This window comes from Rana temporaria (genome assembly GCF_905171775.1).
Source record: "Rana temporaria chromosome 2 unlocalized genomic scaffold, aRanTem1.1 chr2aa, whole genome shotgun sequence".
NCBI classification, from domain to species: Eukaryota; Metazoa; Chordata; class Amphibia; order Anura; family Ranidae; genus Rana; species Rana temporaria.
In genome coordinates, this window is record NW_024404406.1 from 125,691 (window position 1) to 142,232 (window position 16,542).

The 16,542-nt window shown below is 46.2% G+C and overlaps 1 protein-coding gene across 1 annotated transcript in view; it reads left to right on the plus strand.

The window, feature by feature from the left end:
• Positions 1–3,608, plus strand: part of CLPB (caseinolytic mitochondrial matrix peptidase chaperone subunit B) — a gene marked incomplete at its 5' end in the record, with an annotated part of 119,828 nt that extends 116,220 nt beyond the window's left edge. The window contains one exon of the mRNA XM_040334040.1: positions 3,233–3,608. Coding sequence (XP_040189974.1) covers positions 3,233–3,478 — 246 coding nt within the window. The remainder of the gene's footprint in view (positions 1–3,232) is intronic.
• Positions 3,609–16,542: the final 12,934 nt, after the last annotated feature.

Sequence of the window (16,542 nt, forward strand, 5' to 3'; positions counted from 1 at the left end):
TGACCTGAATACATGAGTCCAACTACTACTAGATATACCATGACCTGAATACATGAGTCCAACTACTACTAGATATACCATGACCTGGATACATGAGTCCAACTACTACTAGATATACCATGACCTGGATACACGAGTCCAACTACTACTAGATATACCATGACCTGGATACATGAGTCCAACTACTACTAGATATACCATGACCTGGATACATGAGTCCAACTACTACTAGATATACCATGACCTGGATACATGAGTCCAACTACTACTAGATATACCATGACCTGGATACGTGAGACCAACTACTTTTTTTTTTGCATGATCACATTATAGAACAGAGCTGCAGCACCCAAACCTTTGAGAGCTTATACCAGGAATGTGTGCGTTGGGAATATGGAGTATACTATTCCTGCCACTCAGTGGCATCTTAAGAGCATTATAGGCCCCCGGGCAATACAGTGCACTGGGGCCCTGTCTACACAATCGTGCACGAGAATTTACTGACAAAAATCATGAAATTTACTGGCAGAACCACATTTTTTTTACTGGCCCTGCAAAAAAAGTACCTAAAATTACAGTTTTACAAATGTCTTCATTGACATGAAGGTTAGGTTACTATAACCCAGCCTGCTCAGAGTTTCCTCTTACATCAGAGTCTGCAGGATCCCCCCTTACAGTGAAAGGGAACTCTTATGTAAAGGGAAACACTGCAGATCATGATTTAGGGGGGAACTCTGATGTGGAGGGTGACTCTGGTGACCACCTTATATCAGAGTTCACTGCTTTCTCTTTACATCAGATTTCCCACTTACATCAGGGTCCTTGCACTGTAAGGGGGAATCCTGCAGACTCTGATGTAAAGGGGAACACCAGGAACTCTGATGTGTGGGGCACTCCGGTGACCAGAGACCACCTCTTGTAGAGTAAATACACTAAGGTAAGGGGGTAACTAATATTTTTGTATTCACTCCCCCCTTACATCAGCAACCACCCGCCCCTTAGAATGGCCTGGCGGCGCTATCACTGACCTCCTCTCAGGTGCAACATGCACGGCTCAGTCAGATGGCTCCAGCTTGGCTGCTCTGGTTTTTTCCTACTGTCTCCTCATGTCTGACTTCTCCCGTGACCCCCATCCCGGCGGCGCTCCCACTCTTGACTCCTCTTCAGACTCTTCCTCAGAGACTGTAGACACGATACAGTTCTACAGTTCTGACCCGCTGCTCACCATTTTTTACTGGGGTCGCTGGGCAGCCGATGGGGGTCCCCCAGGCAAGTGGGGCCCCCGGGCAACTACCCAGCGTGCCCAATGGAAAAGACAGCCCTACTGCCACTGATACCAATGATGGGGCACTATTCCTCCCATTGATAGGGACACTATTCCTCCCATTGATGGGGACACTATTCCCCCCACTGACACCATTGATGGGGACACTATTCCTCCCATTGATGGGGACACTATTCCCCCCACTGACACCAATGATGGGTTACCTTTCTTGCCACTGACACCAATGATGGGTTACCTTTCTTTCCACTGACACCAGCAGCGGGACACTAATTCTTCCATTGACACCAACATTCGGGGTACTATTCCTCCCACTGACACCAACGACAGGGCACCAATAATTCCCCTAATACCAATGATTGGACATTTTCTACTTTCACTGCCCATGGTCCACCCCCCTGAAAGTCTAAAGTACAGTAAACAGGCCCTCTGTTTAGATAGTTTGGAGACCCCTGGGCTGGACAACTAGGACAGAACGTGTCCAGAACTGCAGCTCTTGTGGGATGTTCCTGGTCTGCATTGGTCAGGACCGACCAAAAGTGGTCCAAGGAAGGAAAACCAGAAACAAGTTTGAAGGATGGCCAAGTCTCATTAATGCACGTGGGGAGCGAAGGCTGGCCGGTGTAGTCCGATCCAATAGAAGAGCCACTGTAGGCTCAGATTGCTGAAAAAATGAATGCTGGTTCTGATAGAAAGGTGTCGGAACACACAGAGAATTGTGGTTTGTTGTGTATGGGGATGTGTAGCCACAGCTTGGTCAGGGTGCCCATGCTGACCTGTGTCCAGAGCCAAACGCACTTACAATAGGCACGTGAGCATCAGAACTGGACTACAGAGCAATGGAAGGTGGTCTGGTCTGATGAATTCAATAATAGTTTAAGGAACACAACGAGGTGTTGACTATGCTTCCAAATTCTTGAGATCTCAATCTAATTGAGATCTGTGGGATGTGCTGGTAAAGCAAGTCCGATCCATGAAGGCCCCACCTCAAAACTTCTAGAATTTAATATTGCTACTATTGGCTTGGTGTCAGTTACCATAGCATACCTTCAGAGGTCTAGTGGAGTTCATGTCAATGGGTCAGGGCCGTTTAGGCAACAATAGGGGGGGCCTACTCAATATAAGGTGGGTGGTCATAACAATATGGTGGGTGGTCATATTATGGCTGGTTTGTAGATATTTAAGTTAAGTATATCCGCCACTAGAAAGGGGTTTGAACAGGCAAATGGTGGGCAGAATTGAGTGAAAATAATCTTAAAGGGGCCACTTTATGTCTACTAAGGGCTTCCAGGAGAGGACACCATTGGGGCCACCAGTTTGATATGGCGTGATAAGGACCTGTGTAAGGGTTATAATGCTAAGTGGTAGAGAAGTCAACATTGCAAAGATCCCGAAAAAGTATCTTCACCCCAACCAAAATCTGCTCCAGATACCCAAAGACAGATACAAGTCCAAAGGAGAACGAAGATTCGCGGTCCAAGGACTCAGACTATGGAACGCTCTACCGCCCAACATCTGGTTGGAGGTAAACCACCTGGCCTTCAGGAGAAAGATCAAGACCCATCTCTTCTGAGGTCCTAGGGAATGGATACCAAGCGCCCAGAGGCGATTCAGTTCGCATGTGTTGCGCTATATAAGTTTCTCACTCACTCATTCTGTGTCACCACGATGAGGGGGTCATGCACTGCTCGAAACGTTGGCCCTTTGCAGAGACAATGACACTTGATGACATGAAGGGACGTGTCTTATCACTGAGTGGACATTTGTGACAGAAGGTCCCCCCCCCCCCACTAATGTAACAAGATTAACCAATCAGAAATCAGGTTTTGGCAAATGAATCTGGTTGTTGTCACCCCGCCCTTCCATACCACCATTTTTCATGGTTCCCAGCCTGCCCTTTCTGCTCAGTGACGTCTGCTATATAATGTTACTTTTGCTCTGTCCCTTCAGGTGGAGAGGCGGGTCGTTAATCAGTTGGCGGCTGCCTATGAACAGGACCTCCTTCCGCGGGGCTGCACGGTGAGGATAGCCGTGGAGGACTCAGACAAGCACTTACTGAAAGAACTGGAGAGGGAAGACAACGGAGTGGAGAGGAAGCAGCCACGCCTGCGGCTGGAGGTCGTGGAACAGGGGCGCGGCGCTCGCAAACTGGACATCATGCAGCCCCTGCCCTTGGCGAACGTCTTGTTTTCCTGATCTGCGGGATGGTGTGAGGACTTTTCGTAACCGTCTTCGAGATGGACTGGATGCTGACACCCAAACCCAGCTGGCCAGTTTTGAGTAAAATTAACTTAATTTGTTCAACATGGATATTTCATTGTATGTTGGTTTATACACCGGAAATAACTAAGTGCAAAAGTGGACAAGAATTGCTAAATAAAAGGAAAGGATAAATCTGGTTGCAGGTCCAGTCTTCTCATCAGGTATTGAGAGCTTATAAGCCTTGATGAAAGGGGGAACGTTGGGGCCCAGAAGCACGTTGGTGTGCTGTTTATACACCGGAAATAACTAAATAGAAAACTGGACACAAATTGCTAAATAAAGGGAAAGGATAAATCTGGTTGCAGGTCCAGTTTCTTCATCAGGTATTGTGAGCTTATAAGCCTTGATAAAGGGGGAACGTTGGGGCCCAGAAGCACGTTGGTGTGCTGTTTATACACCGGAAATAACTAAATGTAAAAGTGGACAAGAATTGCTAAATAAAAGGAAAGGATAAATCTGTTTGCAGGTCCAGTCTCCTCATCAGGTATTGTCAGCCTATAAGCCTTGATGAAGGGGGGATGTTGGGGCCCAGAAGCACGTTGGTGTGCTGTTTATACACCGGAAATAACTAAATGGAAAAGTGGACAAGAATTGCTAAATAAAAGGAAAGGATAAATCTGTTTGCAGGTCCAGTCTCCTCATTAGGTATTGTGAGCTTTTAAGCCATGATAAAGGGGGAACGTTGGGGCCCAGAAGCACGTTGGTGCTCTTGTGTTAGTGTTACTAAACCCACAACAGTAAAATCAGTCTTGTATATGCATTAAAGCACGCTTGTTATACTCACTGTGGTACCTAAGGGGTCAATCGTCTGCATTGTCTTCTCTGATCCCCCCCCCCTTCTTTCACTGTGCCCTGATCATTTCTATGTAGTCAGGCTGCACATGCTCAGTTTGTGTATTTTTTTTTTTTTTTTAGGAGAGTGCATGATATAAGCACAGGGCTAATCAGCACTGTCCAGACAGAGGGTCAGGGGTCTTGCAGTCTTATAGGACAGTCAGAAAACTCCTCCTACAAGCTTTAACCAGTGCTTGGCTGAACACTAGTAAATGGCAGAATTTATGATTTCTTGGGAATTTTTCAGAGAATATGAATGATAACACAAAAACTTTTCTTTCACTCATGGTTAGTGTTTGGCTGAAGCCATTTATTATCAATCAGCTGTGTTTACTCTTTTTAAATCATAAACTACACAAATGACCCCGATCAAATGTTAACATACCCCAGTGTATTGCCCCCTTTAAAATCAATGACAGCTTGAAGTCTTTTGTGGTATTTGTGGATATGGCTCTTTATCTTCTCAGATGGTAAAGCTCCCCATTCCTCTTCCAGTTCCTGTAAAAACCTACCAAGACATGGCCGTCCACCTAAACTGACCAGGCCGGGTAAGGAGAGCATTCATCAGAGAAGCAGCCAAGAGGCCCATGGTAACTCTGGAGGGGCTGCAGAGATCCACAGCTCAGGGGGGAGAATCTGTCCACAGGACAACTATTAGTGGTCTCTCCACAAATCTGCTCTTTATGGAAGAGTGACAAGAAGAAAGACATTGGAGAAAGAAAGACATAAGAAGTCCTGTTTGCAGTTTGTGAGAAGCCATGTGGGGGAGGGGACACAGCAAACATGTGGAAGAAGGTGCTCTGGTCACATGACACCAAAATTCAACTTTTTAGCCTAAAAGCAAAACGCTATGTGTGGGGGAAAACTAACACTGCACATCACCCTGAACACACCATCCCCACCGTGAAACATGGTGGTGGTGGCAGCATCATGTGGTGGGGATGCTTTTCTTCGGCAGGGACAGGGAAGCTGGTCAGAGTTGATGGGAAGATGGATGGAGACAAACACAGGACAATCTTAGAAGAAAACCTGTTATGCCCCGTACACACCATCACTTTATGTGATGGAAAAAAAACGACATTTTCTGTGAAGTAAAAAATTACGTTTTTGAAACTTCAATTTTCAAAGACGAAGTTGCCTACACACCATCGTTTTTCTCACAATGTTCTAGCAAAGGGAGGTTATGTTCCACCACGTTTTTCCATTGAGGCTTGCTTCATAAGTAGCTTCTGGGCATGCGCGGGTGAAAAAACGTCGTTTTAAACGACGTTTTTTGCTACACACGGTCAATTTCTGTGAAGTAAAAGTTGACGTTTTGAAAAACGACACATAAAATTGAAGCATGCTTCAATTTTTTTTGGTCGTTTTTTAGAAGACATAAAATGACGTTTTCCCCCACACACGGTCAATTAAAGTGACGTTTTTAAAAACGTAATTTTTTTTCATCACATAAAGTGATGGTGTGTACGGGGCATTAGAGTCTGCAAAAGACTTGAGACTGGGGCGGAGGTTCACCTTCCAGCAGGACAACGACCCTAAAGTACAGCCAGAGCTACAATGGAATGGTTTAGATCAAAGCATATTCATGTGTTAAGTCTCGTACACACGATCCGATTGTTGTTGGGGGGATTGTCTGTTGACAGACTGTTTTTCTAAAATATGACCGTTAGTACTCTCCTTCTGACAATTGTTGTCCAACTTTCGGCCAACAAATGTTGGATGGCAGGCTAGTAAATTTTCGGCGAACAACAGTCTGTTGTCTGATTTTCGTATCGCCAGTACACAAGTCTGTCACACAAAAGTCGAAAGTACAAACACGCATGCTCGGAATCGGTGCTCACCAAACACGAAATTAGCAGAAGGGGCCCAGAGGGTGGCACTCAAGAGCTGAAATTCCTCGTAGTACGTCACTACATTCCTGTTTGTTGGCCGACAATTGTGTACCTTTAGTATGCAAGACAAGATCCAGGCACACGCCCTTTGAACAAAAATCAGACACTCAACAATCGGATCGTGTGTACGGATGGCCCAGTCTATAGAATGGCCCAGTCACAGTCCAGACCTAAATCCCATTGAGAATCTGTGGCAAGACTTGAAAATTGCTGATCCCAGACGCTCTCCATCCAATCTGACAGAGCTTGAGATAATTTACGAAGAATGGGCAGAAATGTTCCTCTCTAGATGTGCAAAGCTGGTAGAGACATCCCCAAAAAGACTTGTATAGAAAGGGGGTTCTACAAAGTATTGACTCCGGGGGGCGCCTTACAAATGTACCCCCCACACTTAGGGGCACCTATTCACGAAAACGTTGATTGCCATACATGTTACGTGATGAAGTCAGAACAAGAGCCCGTTATTCATGGTCGGCTCTACACTGGTGACCTGTGGGGGAGGGGCTTTTAAAGTGTCCCCCTATGCAAGATATAGGGTGCCAAAGTTTGTTGGGGGCACACAATGTTAAGGGTTGACATGTTGGCTATCTACAGTATGTTTGGGTGGTTTAAGTAATCTTCAGACCTAAAATGATTTTTTTAAACGTATTCTTAAAAAAAATTGCAAAAATTGCTCTGGCAGCTAAAGAGTTAAATTAACCACTTGCCGATGTACGTCGGCAGAATGGCACGGGCTGGCACATGGGCGTACCTGTATGTCCCTTTAATTTTTTTTTTAAAAGCACAAAACCGTTTTCTTTCCCAAAAAAAATGTGTTCGAAAAATTGCTGCGCAAATACCGTGCGAGATAAAAAGTTGCAACAACCGCCATTGTATTCTCTAGGGTCTTTGCTAAAAAAGCATATATAATGTTTTGGGGTTCTGTGTAATTTTCTAGCAAATAAATGATGATTTTTACTTGTAGGAGAGAAATGTCAGAATTGGGCTGGGTGCTCCAGAACGCCTGAAGGTGCTCCCTGCTTGTTGGGCCTCTGTATGTGGCCACGCTGTGTAAAAGTCTCACACATGTGAAGGTGCTCCCTGCATGTTAGGCCTCTGTATGTGGCCACGCTGTGTAAAAGTCTCACACATGTGAAGGTGCTCCCTGCATGTTGGGCCTCTGTATGTGGGCCACGCTGTGTAAAAGTCTCACACATGTGAAGGTGCTCCCTGCATGTTGGGCCTCTGTATGTGGCCACGCTGTGTAAAAGTCTCACACATGTGAAGGTGCTCCCTGCATGTTGGGCCTCTGTATGTGGCCACGCTGTGTAAAAGTCTCACACATGTGAAGGTGCTCCCTGCATGTTGGGCCTCTGTATGTGGCCACGCTGTGTAAAAGCCTCACACATGTGAAGGTGCTCCCTGCATGTTGGGCCTCTGTATGTGACCACGCTGTGTAAAAGCCTCACACATGTGAAGGTGCTCCCTGCATGTTGGGCCTCTGTATGTGGCCACGCTGTGTAAAAGTCTCACACATGTGAAGGTGCTCCCTGCATGTTGGGCCTCTGTATGTGACCACGCTGTGTAAAAGCCTCACACATGTGAAGGTGCTCCCTGCATGTTGGGCCTCTGTATGTGGCCACGCTGTGTAAAAGTCTCACACATTTGAAGGTGCTCCCTGCATGTTGGGCCTCTGTATGTGGCCACGCTGTGTAAAAGTCTCACACATTTGAAGGTGCTCCCTGCATGTTGGGCCTCTGTATGTGGCCACGCTGTGTAAAAGCCTCACACATGTGAAGGTGCTCCCTGCATGTTGGGCCTATGTATGTGGCCACGCTGTGTAAAAGTCTCACACATGTGAAGGTGCTCCCTGCATGTTGGGCCTCTGTATGTGCCCACGCTGTGTAAAAGTCTCACACATTTGAAGGTGCTCCCTGCATGTTGGGCCTCTGTATGTGCCCACGCTGTGTAAAAGTCTCACACATGTGAAGGTGCTCCCTGCATGATGGGCCTCTGTATGTGGCCACGCTGTGTAAAAGTCTCACACATGTGGTATCGCCATACTCGGGAGGAATAGCAGAATGTGTTTTGGGGTGTATATTGTGGTATGCATATGCAGTGTGTGAGAAATAACCTGCTAATATGACAATTTTGTGGGAAAGAAAAAAAAATCTTGATTTTGCAAAGAATTGTGGGAAAAAATTACAACTTCAAAAAACTCACCATGCCTCTTTCTAAATACCTTGCAATGTATTCTTTCCAAAAAGGGGTCATTTGGGGGGTATTTGTACTTTTCTGGCATGTTGGGGTCTCAAGAAATTAGATAGGCCGTTAGTACTTTAGGTGTGATCAATTTTCAGATATTGGCACCATAGCTTGTGGACGCTATAACTTTCACAAAGACCAAATAATATCCACCGATTTTTTTCCTTATTTTTACCAAAGATATGTAGCAGTATAAATTTTGGCCAAAATTTATGAAGAAAAAGACGCCCCTCCCGCCACCATCCGGTGCTCCTCCGGGCTCTCCCGTGCCATCGGGGTCCAGGAGAAAGAATCGGCCGCCGCCTGATGGGAAGCCTAGAGATGACTGGTGACCAGATGGTCACCAGTCATCTCTATGACCGTCGGAGGCCCGGGCGTGACGTTATGACGTCACGCCCGTGTACCCGGAAGTAAACAAAGCCGCAATTGCAGCTAGTAAGCATGAGATCGATGACATTTTTTTCACAATCTCATGCTTTCCAGCCTGGAGGAGAGATGTGAGGTCTTATTGACCCCCCCGCATCTCTCCATAAAGAGGACCTGTCACACACCATTCCTATTACAAGGGATGTTTACATTCCTTGTAATAGGAATAAAAGTGATAAAAAAAATAAACGTGAAAAAAATGTAAACATTTTTTTTTTCAAAAAGCCCCTGTCCCCGGTAGCTCGCGCTCAGAAGTGAACGCACACACAAGTCCCGCCCACATATGTAAACGCTGTTCAAACCACATATGTGAGGTATCGCTGCGTGCGTTAGAGCATGTGCAACAATTCTAGCACTAGACCTCCTCTGTAACTCTAAACTGGTAACTTGTAAAAAAAAATGTCAAAGCGTCGCCTATGGAGATTTTTAAGTGCCGAAGTTTGGCGCCATTCCACGAGTCTGCGCAATTTTAAAGCGTGACGTGTTGTGTATCTATTTACTCGGCGTAATGTCATCTTTCATATTTTACAAAAAAATTGGGCTAACTTTACTGTTTTGTTATTGTTAAATTCATGAAACCGTTTTTTTTTTTCCAAAAAAAAGGCATTTGAAAAATTATTGCGCAAATACAGTGCGAGATAAAAAGTTGCAATGACCGCCACTTTATTCCCTAGGGTGTCTGCTAAAAAAACATATATAATGTTTGGGGGTTCTGAGTAATTTTCTAGCAAAAGAATGATGATTTGTACATGTAGGAGAGAAGTGCCAGAATAGGCCCCCCGGTATGGAGGTGGGTATTGGGGGGGTTGAGGGGGTTAAGGGGGTTTAAGTGCCCAGTGATCAAGTGGTTAATAAAAATGTCATAAAACTATCCCCTATTTTGTAGACGCTATAACATTTGCGCAAACCAATCAAAAAACGCTTATTGCGATTTATTTATTTTTTACCAAAAATATGTAAAAGAATACGTATCGGCCTAAACTGAGGAAAAACATTTTTTTTTATATATATATATATATATATATATATATATATATATATTTGGGACATTTATTATAGTAAAAAATATTGTTTTTTTTTTTTTTCAAAATTGTCGCTCTATTGCGCCTGGGGAAAAAAAGGACATCAATTTTGTTTGGGGAGCCACGTCGCACGACCGCGCAATTGTCAGTTAAATCGCAAAAAGTGGCCCGGTCATTGGCCAGTCAAATGGTCCGGGGCTGAAGTGGTTAACGTTTTACATGGCTCCGCCCACTATCCTAAAATCAGGGGAATAAACTTGTTGGCCTGGATTCACGTAGATGGCGCATCTTTCTGCCGGCGTAGCGCATCTCATATGCGCTACGCCAACGTAACACAGAGGCAAGCAGAGTATTCACAAAGCACTTGCTCCCTACGTTGCGCCAGCGTAACGTAAATTATTCGGCGTAAGCCCGCTTAATTCAAAGTAGGTGGACGGTGGGCGTGATCCATTTAAATGAACCGTGACCCCATGCAAATGATGGGCCGAACGAACGGCGCGTAGACACTTCCCAGTGCGCATGCTCCGAATCGCGTCGGAACGAACGCCTAAGATACGTCGAATCACTGAACGTAACCCACGCCCAGCCCTATTCACGTAGTACTGCGTAAACGACGTAAAATACGACGGCTGTTCCGTGGTCCATACCTTCGCATGGGTTGCGCTTCCCTATATATGGAATAACTTTACGCCGGACGTACGCCTTACGTAAGCGGCGTATATTACTGCGACGGGCGCAAGTACGTTCGTGAATTGGCGTATCTCAGTCATTTACATATTCGACGCGTAAATCAATGGAAGCGCCCCTTGCGGCCAGCGTAAATATGCGCCGAAGATGCGACGGCGTAGGAAACTTACGTCGGTCGGATGAAGCCTAATTTCAGGCGTATCTAGTTCTATGGGTACGGCGCATAGATACGACGGTACACATTGACACTTATCTCGAGATACGCCGCTTAAGTGTTACGTGAATCCAGGCCGTTGTTTTTGGAAATATCTGATGGGAGTGAGTCCTGGAGATTTCTTCTGCTCCTCTCTGGTTCCATGGAGAATTTTTGGTTCCTTTTGGCCCTTCTTACCATAACCCCCTCCAGTGAGATGGCGCTCAAGCGGTCGGTTTCTTGGCGCCGGTTGCTAGCGACGACGCAGTTAGATATTTCTGATAACTGAGAAGTACAGTATGTATCCCAGACCTTGTCTAGTGGGGAATCCTGATAAGGGGGGGGGGGGGGGGGGGGTTGTCACATCACTGTGTCCTGTTTATAATGGACATTCTGGGGGTCAGCGGGTGACATGGAGGAATGTCCGCACCGCAACAATGTCCTTGTCTGCATGTGAAGAGCAGTAAATGGAAGAGGCAGGACGGGGATGTCCAGGGACACCATGTTCAGGATTCCTTCTCATTCCTCAGCCTTGTATCCCGCTGTCTGCTATTGTTCTCGGACATTTGTCCCTGCGATGGGTGGCCGGGGGGGGGGGGGGGCTCTCCCACATAGAGGACCCGCCAAAACAACTGCGCGTCCCTGACGCCGATGACTGTCCAGCTCAGAATGAATGCAAGCGGCAACAATGTGACAAAAGATTTCAGGTGGTGATGTTATATTGTTTAGAAAATCTCCACAAATTACTGGAGATTCATTTATCGGGGGAAAATACAGTGAAACCTTGGTTTGAGAGCGTTTTGCAAGACAAGCAAAATGTTTTAATAAATTTTGCCTTGATATACAAGCGATGTCTTGATATAAGAGTAGCGTCACGTCACCACTGAGTATAAAAGAGAAGAGAGGAGCCTCTAAGTGTAGCAATATGGTTACATTTAATGAAGGTACAACATTTAGCAACTTATTGCTACACTTTTATACCCTGTAAAAATAATGCTTTGATATACAAGCGCTTTGGATTACAAGCACGTTTCTGGAACTAATTATCCTCGCAATCCAAGGTATTGCTGTAATTTTAACGAATCGAGAGAAGGTCGCGGCATTGACGAGACGGCCCGGTTCCTGCAGAGTTCCTGGTGGGACGGTCATGTGACCCTCCTGCTGAACCTTCTGTCTCTTTTCCTCTAGACCTAAAGAGTGCCCCCTTGTCCTCAGTGATGACCGTGAATACCTCAACACCAAGTTCACTGTATGGACCCCTTATATATTTGTACATGTTGATCATATCCCTCCTAATTCTCCTCTTCTCAGGAGAGAATAATTTCAGTTCCTCTAATCTTTCCTCATAGCTGAGCTCCTCCATGCCTCTTATCAGTTTGGTTGCTCTTCTCTGCACTTTCTCCAGTTCTCCGATATCCTTTTTGAGAACTGGGGCCCAAAACTGAACTGCATATTCCAGATGAGGTCTTACTAATGATTTGTACAGGGGCAAAATTATATCTGTCTCTGGAGTCCATACCTCTCTATACAAGAAAGGACTTTGCTTGGAAACCGCAGCTTGGCATTGCATGTTATTATTGAGCTTATGATCTACCAAAACCCCCAGATCCTTCTCCACTACAGATCCCCCCAGATCCTTCTCCACTACGGATCCCCCCCAGATCCTTCTCCACTACGGATCCCCCCAGATCCTCCTCCACTACGGATCCCCCCCAGATCCTTCTCCACTACGGATCCCCCCCCAGATCCTTCTCCACTACGCATCCCCCCCAGATCCTTCTCCACTACGGATCCCCCCCAGATCCTTCTCCACTACGGATCCCCCCCAGATCCTTCTCCACTACGGATCCCCCCCAGATCCTTCTCCACTACGGATCCCCCCTCAGATCCTTCTCCACTACGGATCCCCCCCCAGATCCTTCTCCACTACGGATCCCCCCCAGATCCTTCTCCACTATGGATCCCCCCCAGATCCTTCTCCACTACGGATCCCCCACAGATCCTTCTCCACTACGGATCCCCCCAGATCCTTCTCCACTACGGATTCCCCCCAGATCCTTCTCCACTACAGATCCTTCTCCACTACGGATCCCCCCAGATCCTTCTCCACTACGGATCCCCCCAGTTGTACTCCCCCTAGTATGTATGATGCATGCATATTCTTAGCCCCCAAGTGCAGAACTTTACATTTATCAACATTAAACCTCATCTGCCACTTAGTCGCCCAATTAGACAGAGCATTGAGGTCGGCTTGTAAATTGGAGACATCCTGTGAGGACGTTATTCCCCTGCATAGCTTGGTGTCATCTGCAAAGACAGAAATCTCTGACCCAATATCATTTATAAAGATATTAAAAAGTAAGGGTCCCAGCACTAAACCTTGGGGTACTCCACTGATAACCTTCCACCATTCAGAGTAAGGCTGGGTTCACACTACGATTTTCCCGTCCGTCAGCCGCATACGATTTCAGTATTGAAAACGTACAGGCCCGGACGGGAAAACGTATAGATAGACAATGCATTGCAAATCGTGTGCACTAATTTCAGTTCCTCTAATCTTTCCTCATAGCTGAGCTCCTCCATGCCTCTTATCAGTTTGGTTGCCCTTCTCTGCACTTTCTCCAGTTCCCCGATATCCTTTTTGAGAACTGGTGCCCAAAACTGAACTGCATATACAGTCACACACTATTATTATTATTATATATTTATATAGCTCTGACATATAACGCAGTGCTGTACAGAGATCATTGAGCCAGTCCCATCAGTCTCTGTACAGAGGAGCTTACACTCTAATGTCCCCTCCCCCCACAGTCAGAGACTGATGTGATTGGCTCAGTGTCCTCTGTACAGCGCTATATGTCAGAGCTATATAAATGTATAATAATAATAATAGTGTGTGACTGTGGGGGGGAGGGGACATTAGAGTGTAAGCTCCTCTGTACAAAGACTGATGGGACTGGCTCAATGATCTCTGTACAGCACTGCGTTATATGTCAGCGCTATATAAATATATAATAATAATAATAGTGTGTGACTGTGGGGGGGAGGGGACATTAGAGTGTAAGCTCCTCTGTACAGAGACTGATGTGACTGGCTCAGTGATCTCTGTACAGCACTGCGGTATATGTCAGAGCTATATAAAGGAGCACAATAATGACAATGTAATGGGTGGTTATAATGTATTTCATTAGATGGAATGTTGATTGTTTAGGAAATCCTTTTCTTTGGAACTTTTTCTCTTCTACTCCTCATCCATTTATGTGACAGAATGTGCCGGCTCATCCTTTCCTCTGCCCCTCTCCTCCTCCTCCCCCCCAATCATTGTTGCCCCTCCCCCCCTCCTCCTCCTCCTGTGTTCAGGTGTCCCGCTGGCTCCCAAATTGCATTACAATGTAAATGGCGGTGGAGTGCGGCCCGCAGACACCAGTTTAGGCAAATGAGTTAAACACTCTTCCAACAATCGGGATGGCCGCGGGGAGCCCTGGGCTCAGAGGCTGACAGTCTGCTGGGACCATTATTCACAGATGAATTAAAAATCCATTTGGGGAGGTGGGGACGAGGGCCCCCGAGCGCGCTCTGACGTCCGCCAAAATCTCCGATCGGTTCATCTCACAGGAAGGCTGAGTCGGCTTTTGGCTTAAACACTGAAATGACACATAAAAGACCTTTATATATTATTACACTGCCAGGAATTCTTTACCGGAAAACACGCTAAACAGAACGTGCGGTCAGGTTACAGCCATTCCCTGTAATATCCTTAAAGCCGTACATAAATCCCTATTAACTAACTTCTCTCTTAGCCCTCCCCTTTTGTCCTGTTCGATATACAGTGCTTTGTAAAAGTATTCATACCCCTTTAAATTTTCCACGTAACGTTACAACCAAAAACGTAAATGTATTTTATGTGAGAGACCAACACAAAGTGTTACATACAGTAATTGTGAAGTGGAAAGAAAATGAAACAAATAAATATGTGGAAAGTGTGGGGTGGGGGGGCATTTGTATTCAGCCCCCTTTACTCTGATACCCCTAACTAAAATCTAGGGGAAACAATTGCCTTCAGAAGTCACCTAATTAGTAAATAGGGTCCACCTGTGTGTCATTTAAAGCGGAGGTCCACCCTAAAAAAAAAAAATAGCCAAAAAGGCTCAAATAATTTTGAAAAAAAAAAATTATACTTACCAAAAATGGCTGTTACTAGGCAGATCTTCCTAATCTGCCCCTTTCCTGTCCTCGGTCTCGTCCTCCTTGCGTTGTCTTCCGGGGAATGGGGCGCGCTGACTTCTGGGAACTGTGTGTCTCCCAAAAGTCAGCCGCCCATTCACAAAGCGTCTTGCACATGCGCAGTAGGAAAACGGGCAGTGAAGCCGCAAGGCTCCACTGCCTGTTTCCCTTAGTGAGAATGGCAGCGCCGGGACACGGTCCAAGGGACGGATCAGCCTCGGGGGGCCGACATCACGGGCAACCTGGACAGGTAAGTGCGAAGCCCTCAGAGGTTTGTTAGAGAACCTTAGTGAACAAACGGCATTATGAAGGCCAAGGAACACACCAGACAGGTCAGGGATAAAGTTGTGGAGAAGTATAAAGCAGGGTTAGGTTATAAAAAAAATCTCCCAAGCTTTGAAGATCTCACAGAGCTTCTGCTCAATCCATCATCGGAAAATGGAAAGAGTACGGCACAACCGCAAACCTACCAAGACATGGCCATCCACCTAAACTGACCGGGCCGGGCAAGGAGAGCATTCATCAGAGAAGCAGCCAAGAGGTCCCATGGTAACTCTGGAGGAGCTGCACAGCTCAGGGGGGAGAATCTGTCCACAGGACAACTATTAGTGGTCTCTCCACAAATCTGCCCTTTATGGAAGAGTGACAAGAAGAAAGACATTGGAGAAAGAAAGACATAAGAAGTCCTGTTTGCAGTTTGTGAGAAGCCATGTGGGGGAGGGGACACAGCAAACATGTGGAAGAAGGTGCTCTGGTCACATGACACCAAAATGTACTTTTTGTACGGGGATGATGGGCACTGATCCGCTGTGTCTCTGTACCTGCTACAGGAGGACGGACACTGATCCGCCGTGTCTGTACCTTGTAGCGATCGGGGAAGTGCAGACTTTGCTTCAAAGGAAGGAAGGAAGAGGCGGGTGCTGAGACAATGTAACTTCTTTGGTTGGCCAATGGAGAAGACAGAAGACTACCGATTCCCAAGAAGGTTGGGAGAATATGTTGGCAGCGATGGGGGAGTACAGGCTGTGCTTCAAAGGAGGAAGAGGCAGGTGCTGGGACATTGTAACTTCCTTGGCTGGCTAATGGAGAAGACAGAGGACTACTGATTCCAATAAGGTTGGGAGAATTTTGCAGCAGCGATGGGGGAGTACAGACTTTGCTTCAACAAAAGGGGTCACTATGGAAGGAATTTTTTCCATGATATGCAAACATTTTGTTCATACTCGCATACTGTATTATGGCAAGAGCACTGGGAATCGTGAAGAAGGCCCAGAGAATATGGCAATGGCAGTGAGTGATGATGAGGGAGTAAGACTGTGCTTCAAAGGAGTACGTAAGGGAGAAAGAGGCAGGTGCTGGGGCAATGTAACTTCATTGGTTGGCTAATGGAGAAGACAGGACCACCGATCCCCTAGCGGTTAGAAGACTTTGGCAGCAGCGATGGAAGAGTGCAGATTTTGCTTCAAAGGAGGGAGG